This window comes from Chiloscyllium plagiosum, unplaced genomic scaffold (assembly GCF_037043375.1).
Source record: "Chiloscyllium plagiosum isolate Xiang-an unplaced genomic scaffold, Cpla_swu_hap1 HiC_scaffold_49, whole genome shotgun sequence".
In the NCBI taxonomy this organism is placed as follows: Eukaryota; Metazoa; Chordata; class Chondrichthyes; order Orectolobiformes; family Hemiscylliidae; genus Chiloscyllium; species Chiloscyllium plagiosum.
The window spans coordinates 10,065,012-10,085,572 of NW_028270187.1; the positions used below are offsets into that span (position 1 = coordinate 10,065,012).

The window sequence follows — 20,561 nt, forward strand, 5'->3', positions numbered from 1 at the left end:
TGGAAGAGAGGAGATCTAACGGAAGGTTATAAGATGCTAAAGGGGGTATTGACAAAGGGGTTGCGGAGAGGATGTTTGCTCATGTGGGCGAATCTAGAATAAAAGGTTATCATTTCATGATAAGGGGCTGGGCAGAGTGAAAACAGAGGTAAGGAGCAATGAATTCTCTCAAATGAGGAGGGGGTTGTACATCTGTGGGAACATCACCCCCCCCCCCCCCCCCCGCCCCACCACCACCACCACTGCATAAATTGGAGGAGACAGACAGATTGTTAATCAGTGATGGGTCAAAGTGAGTGTTTGCAGGAAAGTGAAGGTAAGGCTGAGATGGGATCAGCTGCAATCGTATGGAATAGCAGAGCAGATTCCTGAGGGGCCAAGTGGACTCGACCTGATGCCAGCCTGGATGTTCTTTTGGAGTTATATTGTTAGTTAAGAGCAAAACTGCTAGGAGGGAGAAAATTAAGTTTTATTTAACAAAATAATAGATTTTAATTAAGGTGAGCGGCATGGTGGCACAGTGGTTAGCACTGCTGCCTCACAGCGCCTGAGACCTGGGTTCAATTCCTGCCTCAGGTTCAATTCCTCCCACAGTCCAAAAATGTGCAGGTCAGGTGAATTGGCCATGCTAAATTGCCCGTAGTGTAAGGTAAGGGGTAAATGTAGGGGTATGGGTGGGTTGCGCTTCGGCGGGTCGGTGTGGACTTGTTAGGCCGAAGGGCCTGTTTCCACACTGTAATGTAATGTAATGTAATCGAATTTGTGAACATTCGAAAATAAAGACAAACGTGATTCAACACAAATTTGGTGAAGGGCGTTGGTTGAAAGAAATGGAAAGACAATACATTTAGGGGGGTTTAAAAAAAACTCGAGCAGGTTTGGAGCTGGGGGTATATGTCCACAGATCAGTGAAGGTGGCATAACAGGGAGACAGCAGTTAATAAAACACATAACATTCTTGGTTTTATTAATAAGGGCATAGAGTCTGAGAACAAGGAAGTGGTATTGAAGTTATAAAAGACACTGGTGGACCTCAGCTGGTGTGTCAGAGAGAGAGAGAGAGAGATAACTGGTAGGTGGTGGTTTAATCTGAGGGTTACCATGCCTCACACAAGGGGAGAGATGGAGAAGGACAGTTCTTCACGGTAACCTCAGTCAGTGAGAGATTCAAACCCACGCGGTCGATGTTACTCCATATTTCAAACCAGCCATCCAGCCAACTGAGCTAACCCAACACAAAGCAGAGGGCAGAAAAGAAATTAATTCCAGTGACAGCAAGTATTGAATGGAGAATATTAGATCATGTTGGAGATGCACCTTTGATCTGTTGGCTATTTCTTTATGTGTAACACCTTACCTTCACAGGCAAGAGAGAAAAGAGAGCTGGATATAAATTTGGAAGGGATGATGTTAGAGGGCTACAGAGATAGGGCTGGAGAGTGGGACTACCTGGGTAGCTCATTCAGGAGCTGGTACAGACACAAATGGCCTCCTTCCGTACAGTAAAACTTTATGATTCTATGAACGTAGAAGTTCTCAACCACATTCTGGATAATTCCAGGAGGTCGTTCCGTGGGACCTTGGCTCAGTGACCTTGTTGCCAGGAGTTTTCATACACGTACAGCAGCAACTTGTTATCACGATTGGGATTGGAACTCGGTTGGGTGATGATCTGGAATTATTTCATTCCGGGGGGGGGCGATGGGAAATCGAGCTGAGGGCCCGAGTGAGGACAGACCTGCAAGAAATTTCAAACACGCAGAGATCGGGTCAAGCCGATTGAATGGTGAGTATGAATCTGTGAGCTGCTGATCCTACACCGTCACGTACTAGTCAGTATTCATGCTGGTATTCGGCTGATTGGAAAGATCCACAAAAACAAATCTCTTCCTGGAAGTGTTGGGGAGGGTAGTTTGGGTTGTTTCCTTTATAGCACAGAAGGTTGATGGGTGAGGGGGAACTTGATAGCAGAGTGTAAGATTGGTAGTGTTGTAGAGCAGAGCCCGAGGGTTTCAGGTGCATAATTCTTTGAAGGTTGTGTCACGTGTAGACAGGGTGTTTGAGAAGCTGTTTAGAACATTTGCCTTCATAGTTTTTAAACTGAAGGGTAAGAGGTTTAGAGATGGATTTGAGGATTGTTTCACCCAGAGGATGGTGGAGATCTGGAATGTGTGAAAATAAAATATCTGGACTTTCAGTTTCCAATTGAAATCACTAATTGCTCCAGTGTGTGGAAATGCCACTTTGTAACTGCAGGGAGTTCCATGATATATTAATGTGGAATATTCATGTAAAGGAGCAGGAGGAGACCATTCAACCCATTCAGCATGCTCCACCATTCAACGGCTGATGTGTGACCTGACTCCATAGACTTACCTTTGGCCCCTATTCCCCTTAATAACTTTGCTGAACAAAAACACTCTCTTTCTCTCTCTGACTTAAAACTAACAACTGATCTAGCAATGCCTGCTGTTTGTGGAAAAGAGTTCCAAACCTCTCCCAGCTTTTGTGAATAGTCATACTTCCTAACATCTCTCCTGAACAGTCTGTCCCTAATTCTCTGGCTATGCCCTCCCTAGTTCTAGGATCTCCGACCAGTGGAAACACTTTCAATTTCCATACCCTGTCTTTTCTTTGATCAGATCATCCATGAATCCTGTAAATTCTGGACAGAACAGGCTTAATTTGTATAATCTCTCCTCATAACTTAACCCCTGAAGTCCAGGTATCATTTTTGTAAAGTCACGCTGTACTCCTTACCAGGCCAATCTATCCTTTCTCAGGTGTGGTGCCCAGATCTGCTCCAAGTGGTGTCGAACCAGGGTTTTGTATAACTGCAGCATCCCTTTTGCATCCTTGTACACCAGATCTCTCAATTATAATGGCCAGCATTCAATTAGCTTTCTTCAGGCAATGAATGATAGAAATAAAAGGAAACACAGAAATTGTTGGAGAAACTCAGCAGGGACAGATAGTATTTGCCACCTGGAAGCTGACTGTTTACTGTAAGACAACTTTCCTTTTGATCCTTGCACATTCTCCCCGTGTCTGCGTGGGTTTCCTCCGGGTGCTCCGGTTTCCTCCCACAGTCCAAAGATGTGCAGGTCAGATGAATTGGCCAGGTGAATAGGTAAAGGGGTAAATATTGGGGTATGGGTGGTTTGCGCTTCGGCGGGGCGGTGTGGACTTGCTGGGCCGAAGGGCCTGTTTCCACACTAAGTAATCTAATCTAATCTAACAAATGGCAGAAAATCAAAGGCTTTCTGTATATCTGAGGTAGGCTGTGTGCGATGGGTATGACTCAGTTTGGAATTTGTGGCATAGGCCGTGGGATCCATCTGAGGAAGACAGAACAATATTGATTCGTCGTGATTTCATTCCTTTTTTCCATGGAGGGATATATATGGTTAGAATCTACCCTGATGGAGCCATTCCAACTATCTCAGTCTCCAGTCAGGAGGGTGATGGAATGCTCCCCCCTTGCCTGAATAGTTGCAGCTCCAACAACACTCGAAGCTAGACATCATCGCGGAACAAACCAGCTCCACTTGGTTGGAACCGCATCCACTTTCTTAGAAATTTACATTTACGTTTTAGATTACATTACAGTGTGGAAACAGGCCCTTCGGCCCAACAAATCCACACCGACCCGCCGAAGCGCAACCCACCCATACCCCTACATTTACCCCTTACCTAACAATTCCAGCAATTTAGCATGGCCAATTTACCTAACCTGCACATCTTTGGACTGTGGGAGGAAACAGGAGCACCCGGAGGAAACCCACGCAGACACGGGGAGAACGTGCAAACTCCACACAGTCAGTCACCTGAGGTGGGAATTGAACCCAGGTCTCTGGTGCTGTGAGGCAGCATGCTAACCACTGTACCACCGTGCTAGCCATGCTCAGTAGCAGCAGTGTTTACCATCTACAAGATGTACTGCAGAAGTACACCAAAGATCCTCAGGCAGCACCTTCAAAACTCACAACCACTTCCATCTAGAAGCACAAGTACAGCAGATATGTGGGAACATCCACCCTCTACAAGTTCCCCTTCCGGCCACTCAGTGTCCTGACGTGGAAATATAACACTGTTCCTTCAGTGTCATTGTGTCAAAATCCTGGAATTCCCTCCCTCAGGGCAATATGTGTCTATCTATAGAACATGGAATGCAGCAGTTCAAGAGAGCAGCTCATGCCTACCTTCTCAAGGGGGCAACTAGAGATGAGTTGGGCAATAAATGCTAGGTGTTCAAAGTTTGTAGAGAAGATTTGAAGCTCGGGTGCTCGTTGTGGTTCTGTTCACCAAGCTGGGAATTTGTGTTGCAGACGTTTCGTCCCCTGTCGGTGACATCCTCGGTGCTTGGGAGGCTCCTGTGAAGCGCTTCTGTGATGTTTCCTCCGGCATTTAGTGATTTGTATCTGCCGCTTCGGTTGTCAGTTCCAGCTGTCCGCTGCAGTGGACGGTATATTGGGTCCAGGTCGATGTGTTTGTTGATGGAATCTGTGGATGAGTGCCATGCCTCCAGGAATTCCCTGGCTGTTCTCTGTTTGGCTTGTCCTATAATAGTAGTGTTGTCCCAGGCAAACTCATGTTGCCTGTCATCTGCGTGTGTGGCTACTAAGGATAGCTGGTCGTGTCGTTTCGTGGCTAGTTGGTGTTCATGGATACGGATCATTAGCTGTCTTCCTGTTTGTCCTATGTAGTGTTTTGTGCAGTCCTTGCATGGGATTTTGTACACTACATTGGTTTTGCTCATGCTGGGTATCTGGTCCTTTGTCCTGGTGAGTTGTTGTCTGAGTGGCTGAAATTGCGGGGGTATCCGTTTTTGGCAAATACATTGTAGAGGTGTTCTTCTTCCTCTTTTTGCAGTTCTGGTGTGCTGTAGTGTGTTGTGGCCCTTTTGAACAGTGTCTTGATGCAACTTCTTTTGTCCAGTAGTTTGAGTATGCAGTCTTTGTTGATAGGTTCCCAGTCTTGTTGTCTGTTCTGTATGTCCAGCAGGTTGGCTACTGTTTCTCTGGCTAGGGTTTTGTTGATAGAGGTGAACAATGCCATTACATCGAATGAGACCATAGTTTCTTCCTTGTCTATATGTATACTTCTGATGTCCAAGAAATCCTGTGTTGACTGTATGGAGTGTCTGGATCAGCTGATTAGGTGTTTCGGTTTCTGTTGTAGTTGTTTAGCCAGTTTGTGTGATTGTGTGACGATACTTTGTTTGTTATGTCTCAGACACAACATAGTGAGACAAAGTCTCGTACCCCTGATAACAAGGAAAAGACAAACACACATCAACACCAAGGAGAGGGAAGCACTAAAAACACTAAGAAACGATAAGAACATAATCATACTACCAGCAGACAAAGGCAGAATGACCGTCATCCTGGACAAAGCAGAGTACATCCAGAAAGCGCAACGACTACTTGCAGATACCAACACCGACCAAAAGAGAGGGTTTGACCCCACCCCACAGCTTACCAATAGGATAAACAACATTGAGGAACCTACAAAAAAATGGACAGATAACCAGGTTTGACCTACAGAGAATGAATCCTGAAAGCAACACCACCCACAGATTATATGGTCTACCTAAAGTACACAAACCAGACATCCCACTCAGACCCATAGTATCACTACCAGGGACACCATCACACAAACTGGCTAAAGAACTACAGCAGAAACTGAAACACCTGATCAGCGGATCCAGACAATCTATACAATCAACACAGGAATTCTTGGACATCATCAGAAATATATATATAGACAAGGAAGAAACTATGGTCTCATTCGACGTAACGGCATTGTTCACCTCTATCAACAAAACCCTAGCCAGAGAAACAGTAGCCAACCTGCTGGACATACAGAACAGACAACAAGACTGGGAACCTATCAACAAAGACTGCATACTCAAACTACTGGACCTGTGCCTCACATCACACTTCACATTCAACAACCAAATATATGAACAAATCAATGGCACACCCATGGGCTCATGCATCTCTGGACTCATAGCAGAAGCTGTAATGCAAAGATTAGAACAAACAGTCTTCCCACAAATTCAACCCAAACTCTGAGTAAGATATGTAGATGACACCTTTGTAATCATTAAAAACATAAAATAGAGAACACACACCGGATCATCAACGCCACACTCACAGGAATCAGATTCACTAGAGAGGAAGAAAAGGAAAACCAACTCCCTTTCCTAGACGTGATGGTACAGAGAACACCGAACGGCGAATTCACCACAAAGGTATACAGGAAAGCCACACACACAGACCAAGTCCTGAACTACGAAAGCAACCACCCCAACACACACAAAAGAAGTTGCATCAAGACACTGTTCAAAAGGGCCACAACACACTGCAGTACACCAGGGCTGCAAAAAGAGGAAGAAGAACACCTCTACAATGTATTCGCCAAAAATGGATACCCCTACAATTTCATCAACAGTTGCCTAAGGGAAAGACAACGGAATGAGGACATGCCACAACCCAAAGGACTAGCCACGTTATCATACATCAAGAACTTTTCTGAACTGACAGCCAGACTACTACGACCACTAGGACTCATAACAGCACACAAACCAACAGCCACTCTCAAACGACAACTCACCAGGGCAAAGGGTCCGATACCCAGCATGAGCAAAACCAATATAGTGTACAAAATCCCATGCAAGGACTGCACAAAACACTACATAGGACAAACACAGGAAGATAGCTAACGATCCGTATCCATCAACACCAAACTAGCCACGAAACGACACGACCAGCTATCCTTAGTAGCCACACACGTGGATGACAGGCAACATGAGTTTGACTGGGACAACACTACTTTTATAGGACAAGCCAAACAGAGAACAACCAGGGAATTCCTAGAGGCATGGCACTCATCCACAGATTCTATCAACAAGCACATCGACCTGGATCCAATATATCGGCCACTGCAGCAGACAGCTGGAACTGACAACTGGAAGCGGCAGATACAAACCACTATAAATGCCGGAGGAAACATCACAGAAGCACTTCACAGGAGGCTCCCAAGCACTGAGGATGTCACCTAGACAGGGAACGAAACGTCTGCAACACAAATTCCCAGCTCGGCGAACAGAACCACAACAATAAATGCTGGGTCCAGCAGGGGATGCCCATGTGCCATGAGCGAATAATAGTAACAAAAAACATAGGAAGGTAGAGGCCCTGGGGTAATTTACAACGTGAACTTGTTCTGGAAGGGTGGGCACAAACTCTGTAGTGAATGTTGATGCAAAAGACACATTCAATGTTATTGAGTCACCTGGTTTGTGAACTGCTTTGAAAGGTTGATATATCGCCAAGAGCTTTGGTTTATATTCCTGCTGGGTTGAGGCTATGACCTTAATTATCGGTTTGAGGTATTGTTTGCTGTTGGTTTAACATTCTGATCTCTAACCTTTCGGTTCACTTTGCTTTCTTGTTTCTTGATTATTGATGACTCCAAAACAGAGAGCAGTTTGGTGTACTCAGTTTTCACCATCTCAAAAATAAGAAATGCTGGTAAAAGATAACCCTCTAAAACCCAGCCATGTTTAAACATCGCTAGTGAGAAAGGCCAATTTTGACGGTATTAGGCAAGAACTTTCAAAAGGTGACTGGGCGCAGATGTTCACAGGTAAAGGGACAGCTGGAAAATGGAAAGCCTTTAGAAATGAGATAACGAGAGTCCAGAGAAAGTATATTCCTGTTAGGGTGAAAGGAAAGGCTGGTAGGTGCAGGGAATACTGGATGACTAAAGAAATTGAGATTTTGCTTAAGAAAAAGAAGGAAGCATATGTCAGGCATAGACAGGATAGATCGAGTGAATCCTTTGGGGAGTATAAAGGCATTAGGAGTATACTTAAGATAGAAATCAGAAGGGCAAAAAGGGGACATGAGATAGCTTTGGCAAATAGAGAGTTAAGGAGAATCCAAAGGGCTTTTACAAATACATCAAGGGCAAAAGGGTAACTAGGGAGAGAATAGGGCCCCCTCAAAGATCTTCTAGGAGAAAGTGAGGACTGCAAATGCTGGAGATCAGCTGAAAATGTGTTGCTGGAAAAGTGCAGCAGGTCAGGCAGCATCCAAGGAGCAGGAGAATCGACGTTTCGGGCATGAACCCTTCTTCAGGAAGAAAGGCTCATGCCCGAAACGTCGATTCTCCTGCTCCTTGGATGCTGCCTGACCTGCTGTGCTTTTCCAGCAACACATTTTCAGCCCCTCACAGATCAGCAAGATGGCCTTTGTGTGGAGCCGCACGAGATGGGGGAGATACTAAACGAGGATCTTGCATCAGTATTTACTGTGGAAAAGCATATGGAAGGTATTGAATGTAGGGAAACAGATGGTGACATCTTTAAAAATGTCCATATTACAGAGGAGCAAGTGCTGAATGTCTTGAAATGCATAAACGTGGATAAATCCCCAGGACCTGATCAGGTGTACCCAAGAACTCTGTGGGGAAACTAGAGAAGTGATTGCTGGGCCTCTTGCTGAAATATTTGATCATTGATAGTCACAGATGAGGTGCCGGAAGACTGGAGGTTGGCTAAGGTGGTGCCAATTTAAGAAAGGTGGTAAGGACAAGCGAGGTAATAATAGACCAGTGAGCCTGACATCGATGGTGGGCAAGTTGTTGGAGGGAATACTGAGGGACAGGATGTACATGTATTTGGAAAGGAAAGGACTGATTAGGATAGTCAACATGGCTTTGTGCGTGGGAAATCATGTCTCATAAACTTGATTGAGTTTTTTTGAAGAATTAACAAGAGGATTGATGAGGGCAGCGCGGTGGATGTGATCTATATGGACTTCAGGCATTCAACAAGGTTCCACCATGGGAGACTTCAGAACTTGCCTTTACGCCAATGGTCTTTTTTTAGCAGAGAGCTGCAGGTGTTGGGCGGAAGCGACGTTGGAACGCAAAGCCGGTCGGGAAGGTGTGTTCTAGACCTCAGGTCCTACAAAGTAGGGCCTCCTCTACCCTGAATTAAAAGTCCACAGACTTACCCCAAAAAGAGGGTCCAAGGAAGTTCCTGTGGAGTGAAGAGTGAGGCTTTAACTCCAGAGTCTTTGACAAGCATTTTGACAGCAGAGGAAGTGACGAGGACTGGTTAAAAATGTACTTTTTATGGTTCATCTATTAAGTCTTTTTTAGAAAAAGACTATAGCAGAGAGGTATCAGAAAGTATTTTAACTGAAATTTATACAAAGTAATATAGTAATTAACTAAGCAGAGATGGCTGGGCAGGTGATGTGCTGTAGCTGTATGATGTGGGAGCTGGCTGTTCCCCTTGTGAATGGCAGTGACCACATCTGCAGCAAGTGTTGGTTGCTGGAAGAACTCCGGCTCAAAGTTGATCTGGAATCTGAGCTTCAAACACTGCGGCACATCCGGGAGGGGGAGAGTTACCTGGATGCTTTGTTTCAGGAGGCAGTCACACCTGGGAGATTAAGTAATTCACATTCAGCTAGTGATCAGGGACATCAGAGTGACTGTAAGTGAGGCAGGTAGGGGAAACCTGAGTTCAGGAGTGCCGGAGCCTCAGCCCTTGACCTAGTCCAACAGGTATGAGATTCTTGCTCCCTGTATGGATGAGGAAAAGGGCTCTGGACAGGATGAGCCAGCTGACCACGGCACCATGGTGCAGAAGGCCATTCAAGAGGGGGGAGCAGAAAAACAAGTAGTTTTTTTTTCTTTGCAGCAGCAGTGGAGGTGGGCCTCCAGCAGTGACAGTGGTGAACAAGTAGTTATTATAGGGGATTCTATAATTAGGGGGACAGATAGTATCCTATGCAAGCCGGATCGGGAGTCTCGCATGGTGTGTTGCCTGCCCGGTGCCAGGGTGTGGGACATCTCCGACCGGCTTGAAAGGATATTGGAGCGGGAGGGGGAGAATCCAATTGTTGTGGTCCACATTGGGACTAACAACATAGGCAAAGCTAGGGTGGAGGACCTGTTTTGGGGACTATCAAGCACGAGGAAGGAAATTGAAGTACAGGTCCTCAAGAGTCATAATCTCCGAATTGCTGCCCGAGCCACATGCCAATTGGCATAGGGATAAGAAAATTAGGGAAGTAAACACGTGGCTAAGGGATTGGTGTGGGAAAGAGGGATTCCACTTCATGGCATTGGCATCAGTTTTGGAACTGGGGGGATCTGTACCGTTGGGACGGTCTCCACTTGAACCGATCAGGTACCAATCTTCTAGCGAAGAGGATAAATAGGGCGGTCAGTAGGACTTTAAACTTCTGAGTTGGGGGAGGGAAAGTAAAAGCGACAGGGAATATGGAGTTAAATGGAAAGACAAGCAGGAGGATAACATGCATGCAGGTGGATTTAAACTTGAGGCAGACTGGGAATGCAGCAAAAAGGAAGGATAACTTCGGACATCTTATGACTTCCAATATCTGTAATGATAAGAAAGTTAACATTAAGGCACTTTACCAGAATGCTTGTAGCATTTGTTACAAAGTAGACGAACTAATGGCACAGATCATCGTCAATGATTATGATGTGGTCGGCATCACAGAGACATGGTTACAGGGGGTTCAGGACTGGCAGTTAAACATCCAAGGATTTACAACTTATCGAAAAGACAGGGAGGTGGGCAGAGGGGGAGGGGTGGCCTTGTTAGTTAAGAACAAAACTAAATCTATGGCACTAAACGACATGGGGTCAGATGATGTGGAGTCTGTGTGGGTGGAATTGAGGAACCACAAAGGCAAAAAAACCATAATTGGAGTTATGTACAGACCTCCTAACAGTGGTCAGGACCAGGGGCGCAACATGTACTGGGAAATAGAAAAGGCATGTCAGAAAGGCAAGGTCACGGTGATCATGGGGCACTTCAATATGCAGGTGGACTGAATAAATAACGTAGCCAGTGGATCCAAAGAAAAGGAATTCATGGAATGCTTACAGGATAGCTTTTTGGAACAGCTTATCATGGAGCCCACAAGGGAGCAGGCTATTCTGGATCTAGTGCTATGTAATGAACCAGACTTTATAAAAGATCTTAAAGTAAGGGAACACTTGGGAAGCAGCGATCATAATATGGTAGAGTTCAGTCTGCAGTTTGAAAGAGAGAAGGGAAAATCGGATGTAATGGTGTAACAGTTAAATAAAGGTAATTACGAGGGCAAGAGAGAGGAACTGACGAAAATCGACTGGAAGCAGCGCCTAGCAGGTAAGACAGTGGAGCAAAAATAGCAGGAGTTTGTAGGTATAATTGAGGACACTGTACAGAGGTTCATCCCCAAGGAAAGGAAGATTATCTGGGGAGGGATTAGACAGGAGAAAGTGAGGACTGCAGATGCTGGAGATCAGAGCTGAAAATGTGTTGCTGGAAAAGCACAGCAGGTCAGGCAGCATCCAAGGAGCAGGAGAATCAATGTTTTGGGCATGAGCCCTTCTTCAGGAATGAGGAAAGTGTGTTCAGCAGGCTAAGATAAAAGGTAGGGAGGAGGGACTTGGGGGAGGGGCGTTGGAAATGCGATAGGTGGAAGGAGGTCAAGGTGAGGGTGATAGGCCAGAGTGGGGGTGGGGGCGGAGAGGTCAGGAAGAAGATTGAAGGTTAGGAAGGCGGTGCTGAGTTCAAGGGATTTGACTGAGACAAGGTGGGGGGAGGAGAAATGAGGAAACTGGAGAAATCTGAGTTCATCCCTTGTGGTTGGAGGGTTCCTAGGCAGAAGATGAGGCGCTCTTCCTCCAACCGTCATGTTGCTATGGTCTACCGATGGAGGAGTCCAAGGACCTGCATGTCCTTGGTGGAGTGGGAGGGGAAGTTGAAGTGTTGAGCCACGGGGTGGTTGGGTTTGTTGGTCCGGGTGTCCCAGAGGTGTTCTCTGAAACGTTCTGCAAGTTGGCGGCCTGTCTCTCCAATATAGAGGAGGCCACATCGGGTGCAGCGGATGCAATAAATGATGCGTGTGGAGGTGCAGGTGAATTTGTGGCGGATATGGAAGGATCCCGTGGGGCCTTGGAGGGAAGTAAGGCGGGAGGTGTGGGCGCACGTTTTGCATTTCTTGCGGTTGCAGGGGAAGGTGCCGGGAGTGGAAGTTGGGTTGGTGGGGGGTGTGGACCTGACGAGGGAGTCATGGAGGGAGTGGTCTTTTCGGAACGCTGGTAGGGGAAGGGAGGGAAATATATCCCTGGTGGTGGGGTCCGTTTGGAGGTGGCGGAAATGACGACGATTGATACGCTGTATATGGAGGTTGGTGGGGTGGTAGGTGAGGACCAGTGGGGTTTTGTCCTGGTGGCAATTGGAGGGGTGGGACTCAAGGACGGAGGAGCGGCAAGTGGAGGAGATGCGGTGGAGGGCATCGTCGATCACGTCTGGTGGGAAATTGCGGTCCTTGAAGAAGGAGGCCATCTGGGTTGTACGGTATTGGAACTGGTCCTCCTGGGAGCAGATGCAGCGGAGACAAAGGAATTTGGAATATGGGATGGCATTTTTACAGGGGGCCAGGTGGGAGGAGGTGTAGTCTCGGTAGCTGTGGGAGTCGGTCGGCTTATAGTAAACGTCCGTGTTGATTTGGTCGCCCGAGATAGAAATGGAAAGGTCTAGGAAGGGGAGGGAGGAGTCTGAGACGGTCCAGGTGAATTTGAGGTCGGGGTGAAAGATATTGATAAAGGGGATGAACTGTTCAACCTCCTCGTGGGAGCACAAGGCAGCGCCGATACAGTCATCGATGTAGCGGAAGAAAGGGTGGGGGGTGGTGCCAGTGTAGCTGCGGAAGATGGACTGTTCCACATATCCTACAAAGGATTAGACAGCCATGGCTGACAAAGGAAGTCAGGAAATGTATCAGAGAAAAAGAGAGATCCTATAAAGTGGCCAAGAGCATTGGGAAATCAGAAGATTGGGAAGGCTACAAAAACAAACAGACGATAACAAAGAGAAAAATAAGGAAGGAGAGGATCAAATATGAAGATAGGCTAGCCAGTCATATTAAAAATGATAGTAAAAGTTTCTTTCAATACATAAGAAACAAACGACAGGCAAAAGTAGACATTGGGCCACTTCAAACTGATGCTGGAAGGCTAGTGATGGGAGATAAGGAAATGGCTGGAGAATTTAATGAGTACTTTGCGTCAGTCTTCACAGTGGAAGACATGAGTAATATCCCAAAAATTAAAGGGAGTCAGGGGGCTGAGTTGAGTATGGTTGCCATTACAAAAGAGATAGTGCTAAAAGGTCTTAAAATTGACAAATCTCCTGGCCCCGATGGGCTACATCCTAGAGTTCTGAGGGAGGTGGCTGAGATCTTTCAAAAGTCACTGGAGTCAGGAAAAGTCCCAGATGATTGGAAGATTGCTGTTGTAACCCCCTTGTTCAAGAAAGGATCAAGACAAAAGATGGAAAATTATCGGCCAATTAGCCTAACCTCGGTTGTTGGTAAAATTCTAGAATCCATCATTAAGGATGAGGTTTCTAAATTCTTGCAAGAGCAGGATCAGATTAGAGCAAGTTAATGTGGATTTAGTAAGGGGAGGTCGTGCCTGACAAACCTGTTAGAATTCTTTGAAGAGGTGACAAGTAGGTTAGACCAGGGAAACCCAGTGGATGTGGTCTATCTCGACTTCCAAAAGGTGCCACACGGGAGGCTGCTGAGTAAGGTGAGGGCCCATGGTGTTCGAGGTGAACTCCTGGCATGGATTGAGGATTGGCTGTCTGACAGAAGGCAGAGTTGGGATAAAAGGTTCTTTTTCGGAATGGCAGTGGTGTCGCGCAGGGTTCAGTGTTGGGGCCGCAGCTGTTCACGTTATATATTAATGATCTGGATGAAGGGACTGGGGGCATTCTAGCAAAGTTTGGCGATGATACGAAGTTAGTTGGACAGGCAGGTAGTACTGAGGAAGTGGGGAGGCTGCAGAAGGATCTAGACAGTTTGGGAGAGTGGCCCAGGAAATGGCTGATGGAATTCAATGTGAGCAAATGCGAGGTCTTGCACTTTGGAAAAAAGAATACAAGCATGGACTACTTTCTAAATGGTGAGAAAATTCATAAAGCCAAAGTACAAAGGGATCTGGGAGTGATAGTCGAGGATTCTCTAAAGGTAAACATGCAGGTTGAATCCTTGATTAAGAAAGCGAATGCAATGTTGTCATTTATCTCCAGAGGGTTGGAATATAAAAGCAGCGATGTGCTACTGAGCCTTTATAAAGCTCTGGTTAGGCCCCATTTGGTGTACTGTGTCCAGTTTTGGGCCCCACACCTCAGGCGGGACATACTGGCACTGGAGCGTGTCCAGCAGAGATTCACCCAGATGATCCCTGGAATGGCAGGACTAACATACGAGGAACGGCTGAGGATCCTGGGATTGTATTCATTGGAGTTTAGAAGGTTAAGGGGAGATCTAATAGAAATTTACAAGATAGTACATGGCTTAGACAGGGTGGACGCTAAGAAATTGTTTCCGTTAGGCGAGAAGACTAGGAACTGTGGGCACAGCCTTAGAATTAGAGGGGGTAAATTCAGAACAGAAATGCGGAGACATTTCTTCAGCAGAGAGTGGTGGGCCTGTGGAATTCATTGCCACGGAGTGCAGTGGAGGCCAGGACGCTAATTGGCTTCAAGGCAGGGATTGATAAATTCTTGAAGTCACAAGGAATTGAGGGCTACGTGGAGAATGCTGGTAAGTGCAGTTGAAATGCCCAACAGCCATGATTAAATGGCGGAGTGGACTCGATGGACCGAATGGCCTTACTTCCACTCCTATGTCTTATGGTCGAACAAACATCTCAGCCATGACAGAATGGTGGAGCAGACTTGATGGGCCAAATGGCTGCTCTATATTGTGGTCTTGGCTACTTAGGCTTATGCCCGAAACGTCGATTCTCCTGTTCCTTGGATGCTGCCTGACCTGCTGCGCTTTTTCAGTGTAGAATACACATCACAAAGTGAGTTAGTCATAGTTTCCGAGAGGTCTGCAGCCCAGAAAAAAGGCCGATCGAGTCTGTGCTGGTCAGAAACAACCAATTCATTATTCTCTAATCCCTTTTCCTCAGTACTTGGTCCCATAGCCTTGGCGTCACGAGTGCACATCTAAATCCACTTGATGACGATTTCTGCCTCTCCCACCCTTACAGGCAGTGACTTCCAGATTCCCCACCACCCTCTGGCTGAACAAAATTTTCCTCACATCCCCTCGAAATGGCCCTGACCTTCAACCTATACCTCTCTCCCACCTCCATCAAGGGGGAAAGTTTCTTGCTGCCTCCCCTATCTTCACCCCTCATCATTTTGTACATCCCTCTCTTTCAATCCACTCTGCTGTAAAGACAACAACCCTAGTCTGTCTAAACTCTCTCAATCATTGAAACTCTCCTGCCCCCAAGGCAATATGCTGGTAAATCTCCGTGTGCATCCTCACAATTCATTTAGATTCCACGAGATAGTGAGATAAGCTGCATTCGCTGACTGTAGCTCAACACATGGCTGAGAGGTTGGTGCAGGAGGGAGGGCTTCAGATACCTAGACCATTGGGATACCTTCTGGGGAGAAGGTGGGACCTGTACATGAAGGACGGGTTGCACCTGAACAGGAGGGGGACAAATGTCCTGGGTGGGAGATTTGCTCGTGTGATTCAGGAGGGTTTAAACTAGTTTGGCAATGGGGTGGGAATCAGAGCCACATGTCTGAGAGGGGGTCAGTTGCAGACAGGACAGTGACAGGATATATTGAATCTATCGGGAAGGTTTCTTACGCGATGAAACTAAAGTGTGTCTTTATGCAAGGAGTATCTGAAACAAGAGTGATGAACTTAGAGCATGGATCAGTACTTGGGGACTATGATGTTGTGGCCATAATGGGGATGTGGGTTTCACAGGGGCAGGAATGGTTGCTTGATGTTCCAGGGTTTAGAACATTTAAAAAGAACAGGGAGGGTGGAAAAAGAGGATGGGGTGTAGCATAGCTAATCGGAGAGTGCATCACAGCTACAGAACCGAAGGTTGTTGAGGAAGGTTTGTCTACGGAGTCAGTATGGGGGGGGGGGGGGGGGAAAGTTAGGAACAGCAAGAGAACAGCCACTGCATTGGGGGTTTTCTACAAACCACCCAATAGCAGTAGAGAGATTGTAGCCGGGCAGATTCTGGAAAAATGCAAAAGTAGCAGGGTTGTTGTTATGAGTGATTTCAACTTTCCCAATATCGACTGGAACTCCTAAGTGCAGATGGTTTGGATGAAGCCATTTTTATCAGGTGTGTTCAGGAAGGTTTCCTTACTCAGTATGTGGACAGACAGACGAGGGGAGAGGCCATTTTGGATTTGGTGCTCAGCAATGAGCCAGGACAGTTGTCACATCTCACGGTAGGAGAGCACTTTGGTGAAAGTGATCACAACTGCCTCATATTTAGCATAGCTTGGAGAGTGAAAGGAGTAGTTACCGAGGGAAGATATTTAACTGGGGAAAAGGAAATTATGACGCTATCAGACAGGAGTTGGGAAGTACAGATTGGGAGCAATTCTTCCACAGAAAGGGCACAGCAGACATGTGGGTACTATTGAAGGAGCAGTTGTTGCGAGTGATGGGGTCAGGAAGTCCAGAACTAGAGGGCATAGGTTTAGTTTGAGAGGGGAAAGATATGAAAAAGAGTCCTAAGGGACAACTTTTTCACGCAGAAGGTGGTTCGTCTATGGAGTGAGCTGCCAGAGGAAGTGGTGGAGGCTGGTACAATTGCAACATTTAAGAGGCAGTTGGATGGGTATATGAATAGGACGGGTTTGGAGGGATATGGGCCGTGTGCTGGCAGGTGGGACTAGATTTGGTTGGGAATCTGGTCGGCATGGACAGGTTGGACCGAAGGGTCTGTTTCCATGCTTTACATCTCTATGATTCTATGATGCACAAATTTGTTCCTCTGAGACTGGTAAGAAGGAGTATGATTAAGGTACCTGAGATGATGAGAACAGAGGAACTTCTTGTCAAAAGGAAGAAGACAGCTTAAGTAAGGTGGGGGAAGCAAGGATCTAGCACAGCTTTAGAGGATTACAGGCTTGCTAGAAAGGAGCTCATAAATGGACTGAGGAGAGCCAGGAGGGGGCACGAAAAAGGTTTGGCAAGAAGGATTAGGGAGAACCCAAAGGCATTTTACTCATACGTGATGAATAAGAGAATGAACAGGGAGAAGGTGGGCCGATCAGGGATAGCGAAGGGAACTTGTGCAGATAGGGGAAACCCGAAATGAGTTTTTTGCTTTGGTTTTCACCAAGGAAAGGGAACTTGTTGTAAATGAAAACTTAGGAGCTGGGACACAGTCTTGACCCAATCAAGATTGATGAAGTTGATATGCTAGAAATTTTGGAAAACATTAAGATTGATAAGTCTCCAGGGCCAGTCCAGATTTCCCCTAGGCTGCTCTTGGAAGCGAGAAAGGAGGTTGCTAAGCTGCTGGCGAGGATATTTGCCTCTTCACTCTCCACGGGAGTCGTACTGGAGGATTGGAAGGAGGCGAATATTGTTCCTTTTTTCAAGAAGGGTAATAGGGAAATCGCTGGCAATTACAGACCAGTCAGTCTTACGTCTGTGGTCAGCAAAGTTGTGGAAAGAATTCTGAGGGATAGCATTTATGACTATTTGGCAAAGCATAGTGTGATTAAAGGCAGTCAGTATGGCTTTGTGAGGGGCAGGTCATGCATCACAAATCTTATTAATTTCTTTGAGGAGGTATCAAGACAAGTCGACAACGGTCGAGCAGTGGATGTGGTGTATGTGGACTTCAGCAAGGCATTTGATAGGGTTCCCCATGGTAGGCTCACTCATAAAGTCAGGAAGTATAGGATAGAGAGAGATTTGGCTATCTGGATTCAGAATTGGCTGGCTGACAGAAGGCGGAGAATGATTGTGGATGGAAAATAATCTGCCTGGAGGTCAGTGTTGAGTGGGGTCCCGCAGGGCTCTGTTCTTGGGCCTCTGCTCTTTTAGTTTTTATAAATGACTTGGATGAGGAGGTTGATGGATGGGTTAGTAAATTTGTAGATGACACAAAGGTTGGAGGTGTCGTATAAAGATAGTATAAAGGGCTACTGCAGGCTGCAGCGCGACATAGATAGGAATGCAGAGCTGGGCTGAGAAATGGCAGATGGAGTTCAACGTAGATAAATGCAAAGTGATGCATTTTGGAAGGTCAAATTGAATGCTGAATATAGGATTAAAGACAGGATTCTTGGCAGTGTGGAGGAACAGAGGGATCTGGGTGTGCAAGTGTATCGATCCTTCAAAGTTGTCACCCAATGGATAGGGTTGTCAAGAAAGCATATGGTGGTTTGGCTTTCATTAACAGAGGGATCGAGTTTAAGAGATGCGAGGTTTTGCTGCAGCTCCACAAGTCCCTGGTGAGACCACACTTGAAATATTGTGTCCAGTTCTGGTCACCCTACTATCGGAAAGATACAGAGGCTTTGGAGAGGGTACAAAGAAGGTTTACCAGGATGCTGCCTGGACTGCACCACTTGCCTTATGAAGGAAGGTTAAATAAGCTTGGACTTTTCTCTCTGGAGAGAAGGAGGAAGAGAGGAGACCTGATCGAGGTGTACAAAATATTGAGAGGAACAGATAGAGTCAATAGCCAGAGACTTTTCCCTAGGGGAAGAATTAACTGGGGGTATGAGAAGTCATAGTTTGAAGATATTAGGAGGAAGGTATAAAGGAGACGTCAGAGGTAGGCTCTTTACGCAGAGAGTTGTGAATGCATGGAATGCGTTGCCAGCTGTGGTGGTGGAAGCAGAGTCATTAGGGATATTTAATTGACTGCTGGACATGCACATGGATAGCAGTGAGTTCAGGGATGCGTATATTTACTATAGTAAGTTACTATATTTTACATTTTTAAATCTCGACACAACATCATGGGCCAAAGGGCCTGTTCTGTGCTGTACTTTTCTATGTTCTATACATACCATTGGTAAAATGTCTTTTCTTTCATTTACAGGTCACTCTCATGGTGCAGCAGGAAGGAAACAGCAGTTAAAAAGAGGGCAATTAATTTTTAATCAGCAAAGTTATATTTTTAGCAGAAGGTTAATGTATGTTCACCATTGTCTCATTAGAGAGATGGGGAGAGAGGTGTGGGGGAGAAAAAGAGAGAAAAAACAACAACTGTCTTATGGCTTAACCTGAGGGTCACCACATCTTAGGCACAGGAAATGATCACTCACAGCAATCTCAACCAGAGCAGCAATTGAACCGCATGCTGTCAGCGTGACGATACATTGTAAGCCAACTACAGAATCAACTGAGCAAACCAACCACTACATGGCCAGTGGCAAAAACATTGGGTGGCGCAGTAGCTCAGTTGTTAGCATTGCTGCCTCACAGGTCCAGGGACCCAGGAATAATTCCAGCCTCGGGTAAGTATTGGGAGTTTGCACATTCTCCCCTTCTCTGCATGGGTTTTCTACGGGTGCTCCAGTTGCCCCCCAGACAGTCCAAAGATGTGGAGTTTAGATGGATGAGTTGTACTAAGTTGCCCATAGTGAGAGAGTTATGCAGGCTAGGAGGATTAGCCATGGGAAATGCAGGGTTACAGGGATTAGAGAGGGTGTTGGGCCGGGGTTGGATGCTATTCAGAGGGTCAGTATGTGGACCTGATGGACTGAAAGGCCTACTTCCATGCTGTCGGATTCTATGATGTGCAGGTTTGGGGGATTGGCCATGGGTAATGCAGGGTTGGGGTCTGGGTGGGATCCTCTTCACTGGTTTGGGACAGACTGAATGGTCTCTTTCCACACTGTATGGATTCTGGGGACATCAATGTTGAGCTCAATGGTGTTGGGCAGTTTATTCTGATCTCAACTCCTGTCGTCAATGCTCTGACCAGTGAAGGGAAGCATGCCAAATGCCGCCTTCACCACAGTGTCTCGCTGCAATGCCACATTTCAAGAACTGTCTTCCTGCACCCCTAGGTCTGTTTGTTCGGAAACACTCCCCAGACCTGTACTAATAACAGTATAGGTCCTGCCCTGGTTTGCCTTACCAAAATGCAACACCTCGTATTTATCTAAATTAAACTTCATCTGCCATTCCCTAATCCACTGGCCCAGTTGATCAAACTTCCATTGTCCTCTTAGATAACGTTCTCCTCTGTCCAAAATGCCACCAATTTTGGTCCTGCTCCCACTACATATCTTGCTGATCTGTTTTCAGGCTGACCAAGCAGAACAGTAACCACCCTGCATCATATAAGCCATCCTGAGGCACACAGATACAGGAGGGGATGAGAAATCAGTTCAAGACGAAAAGAGAAATGTTTATGTTAGCCTTCCATGGACATTGTGAGACAGTGCAGAAGAAAGCCTGTGAACTTTCACAAATCGATCAACAGGAAATCTATCTTTCAGCAAATAAGGAAGACAAGGAAGAGAAGGCGTATCACTGCCACGTTTTTGCGACTTGGCTAAACTTTGTCTCAATTCACTCAGCAAGATATCAATTCGAAAGATGGGCTTGTTTTGAGAAATCATCTGAAATATGGTCTCTCCCAGAACTCTCGGTGGGTCAATTTATACAGCTGTACAATGATCTGTTGATGGCAGAGAT

General features: G+C 46.2%; 1 protein-coding gene and 1 pseudogene across 4 annotated transcripts in view; one reads left to right on the forward strand and one right to left on the reverse strand.

Moving 5' to 3' along the window:
* LOC148135504 (uncharacterized) overlaps positions 1-1,855 on the forward strand; it is a 303,943-nt pseudogene extending 302,088 nt beyond the window's left edge.
* LOC122545372 (uncharacterized) overlaps positions 1-20,561 on the reverse strand; it is a 66,523-nt gene that overhangs the window by 27,931 nt on the left and 18,031 nt on the right. The window contains exons 4-5 of one of the 4 annotated variants that reach the window (XM_087984557.1): positions 9,027-9,460; positions 4,203-5,266 (exon numbers count right to left, since the gene is read on the reverse strand). In XM_087984557.1, the coding sequence (XP_087840683.1) occupies positions 9,160-9,460 (301 nt within the window). In that variant the 3' untranslated portion in view covers positions 4,203-5,266; positions 9,027-9,159. Of the gene's footprint in view, positions 1-3,751; positions 5,267-9,026; positions 10,428-20,561 lie in introns of those variants that run through there. The other 3 variants (XR_015755055.1, XM_087984559.1, XM_087984558.1) reach the window with 3 other exon arrangements.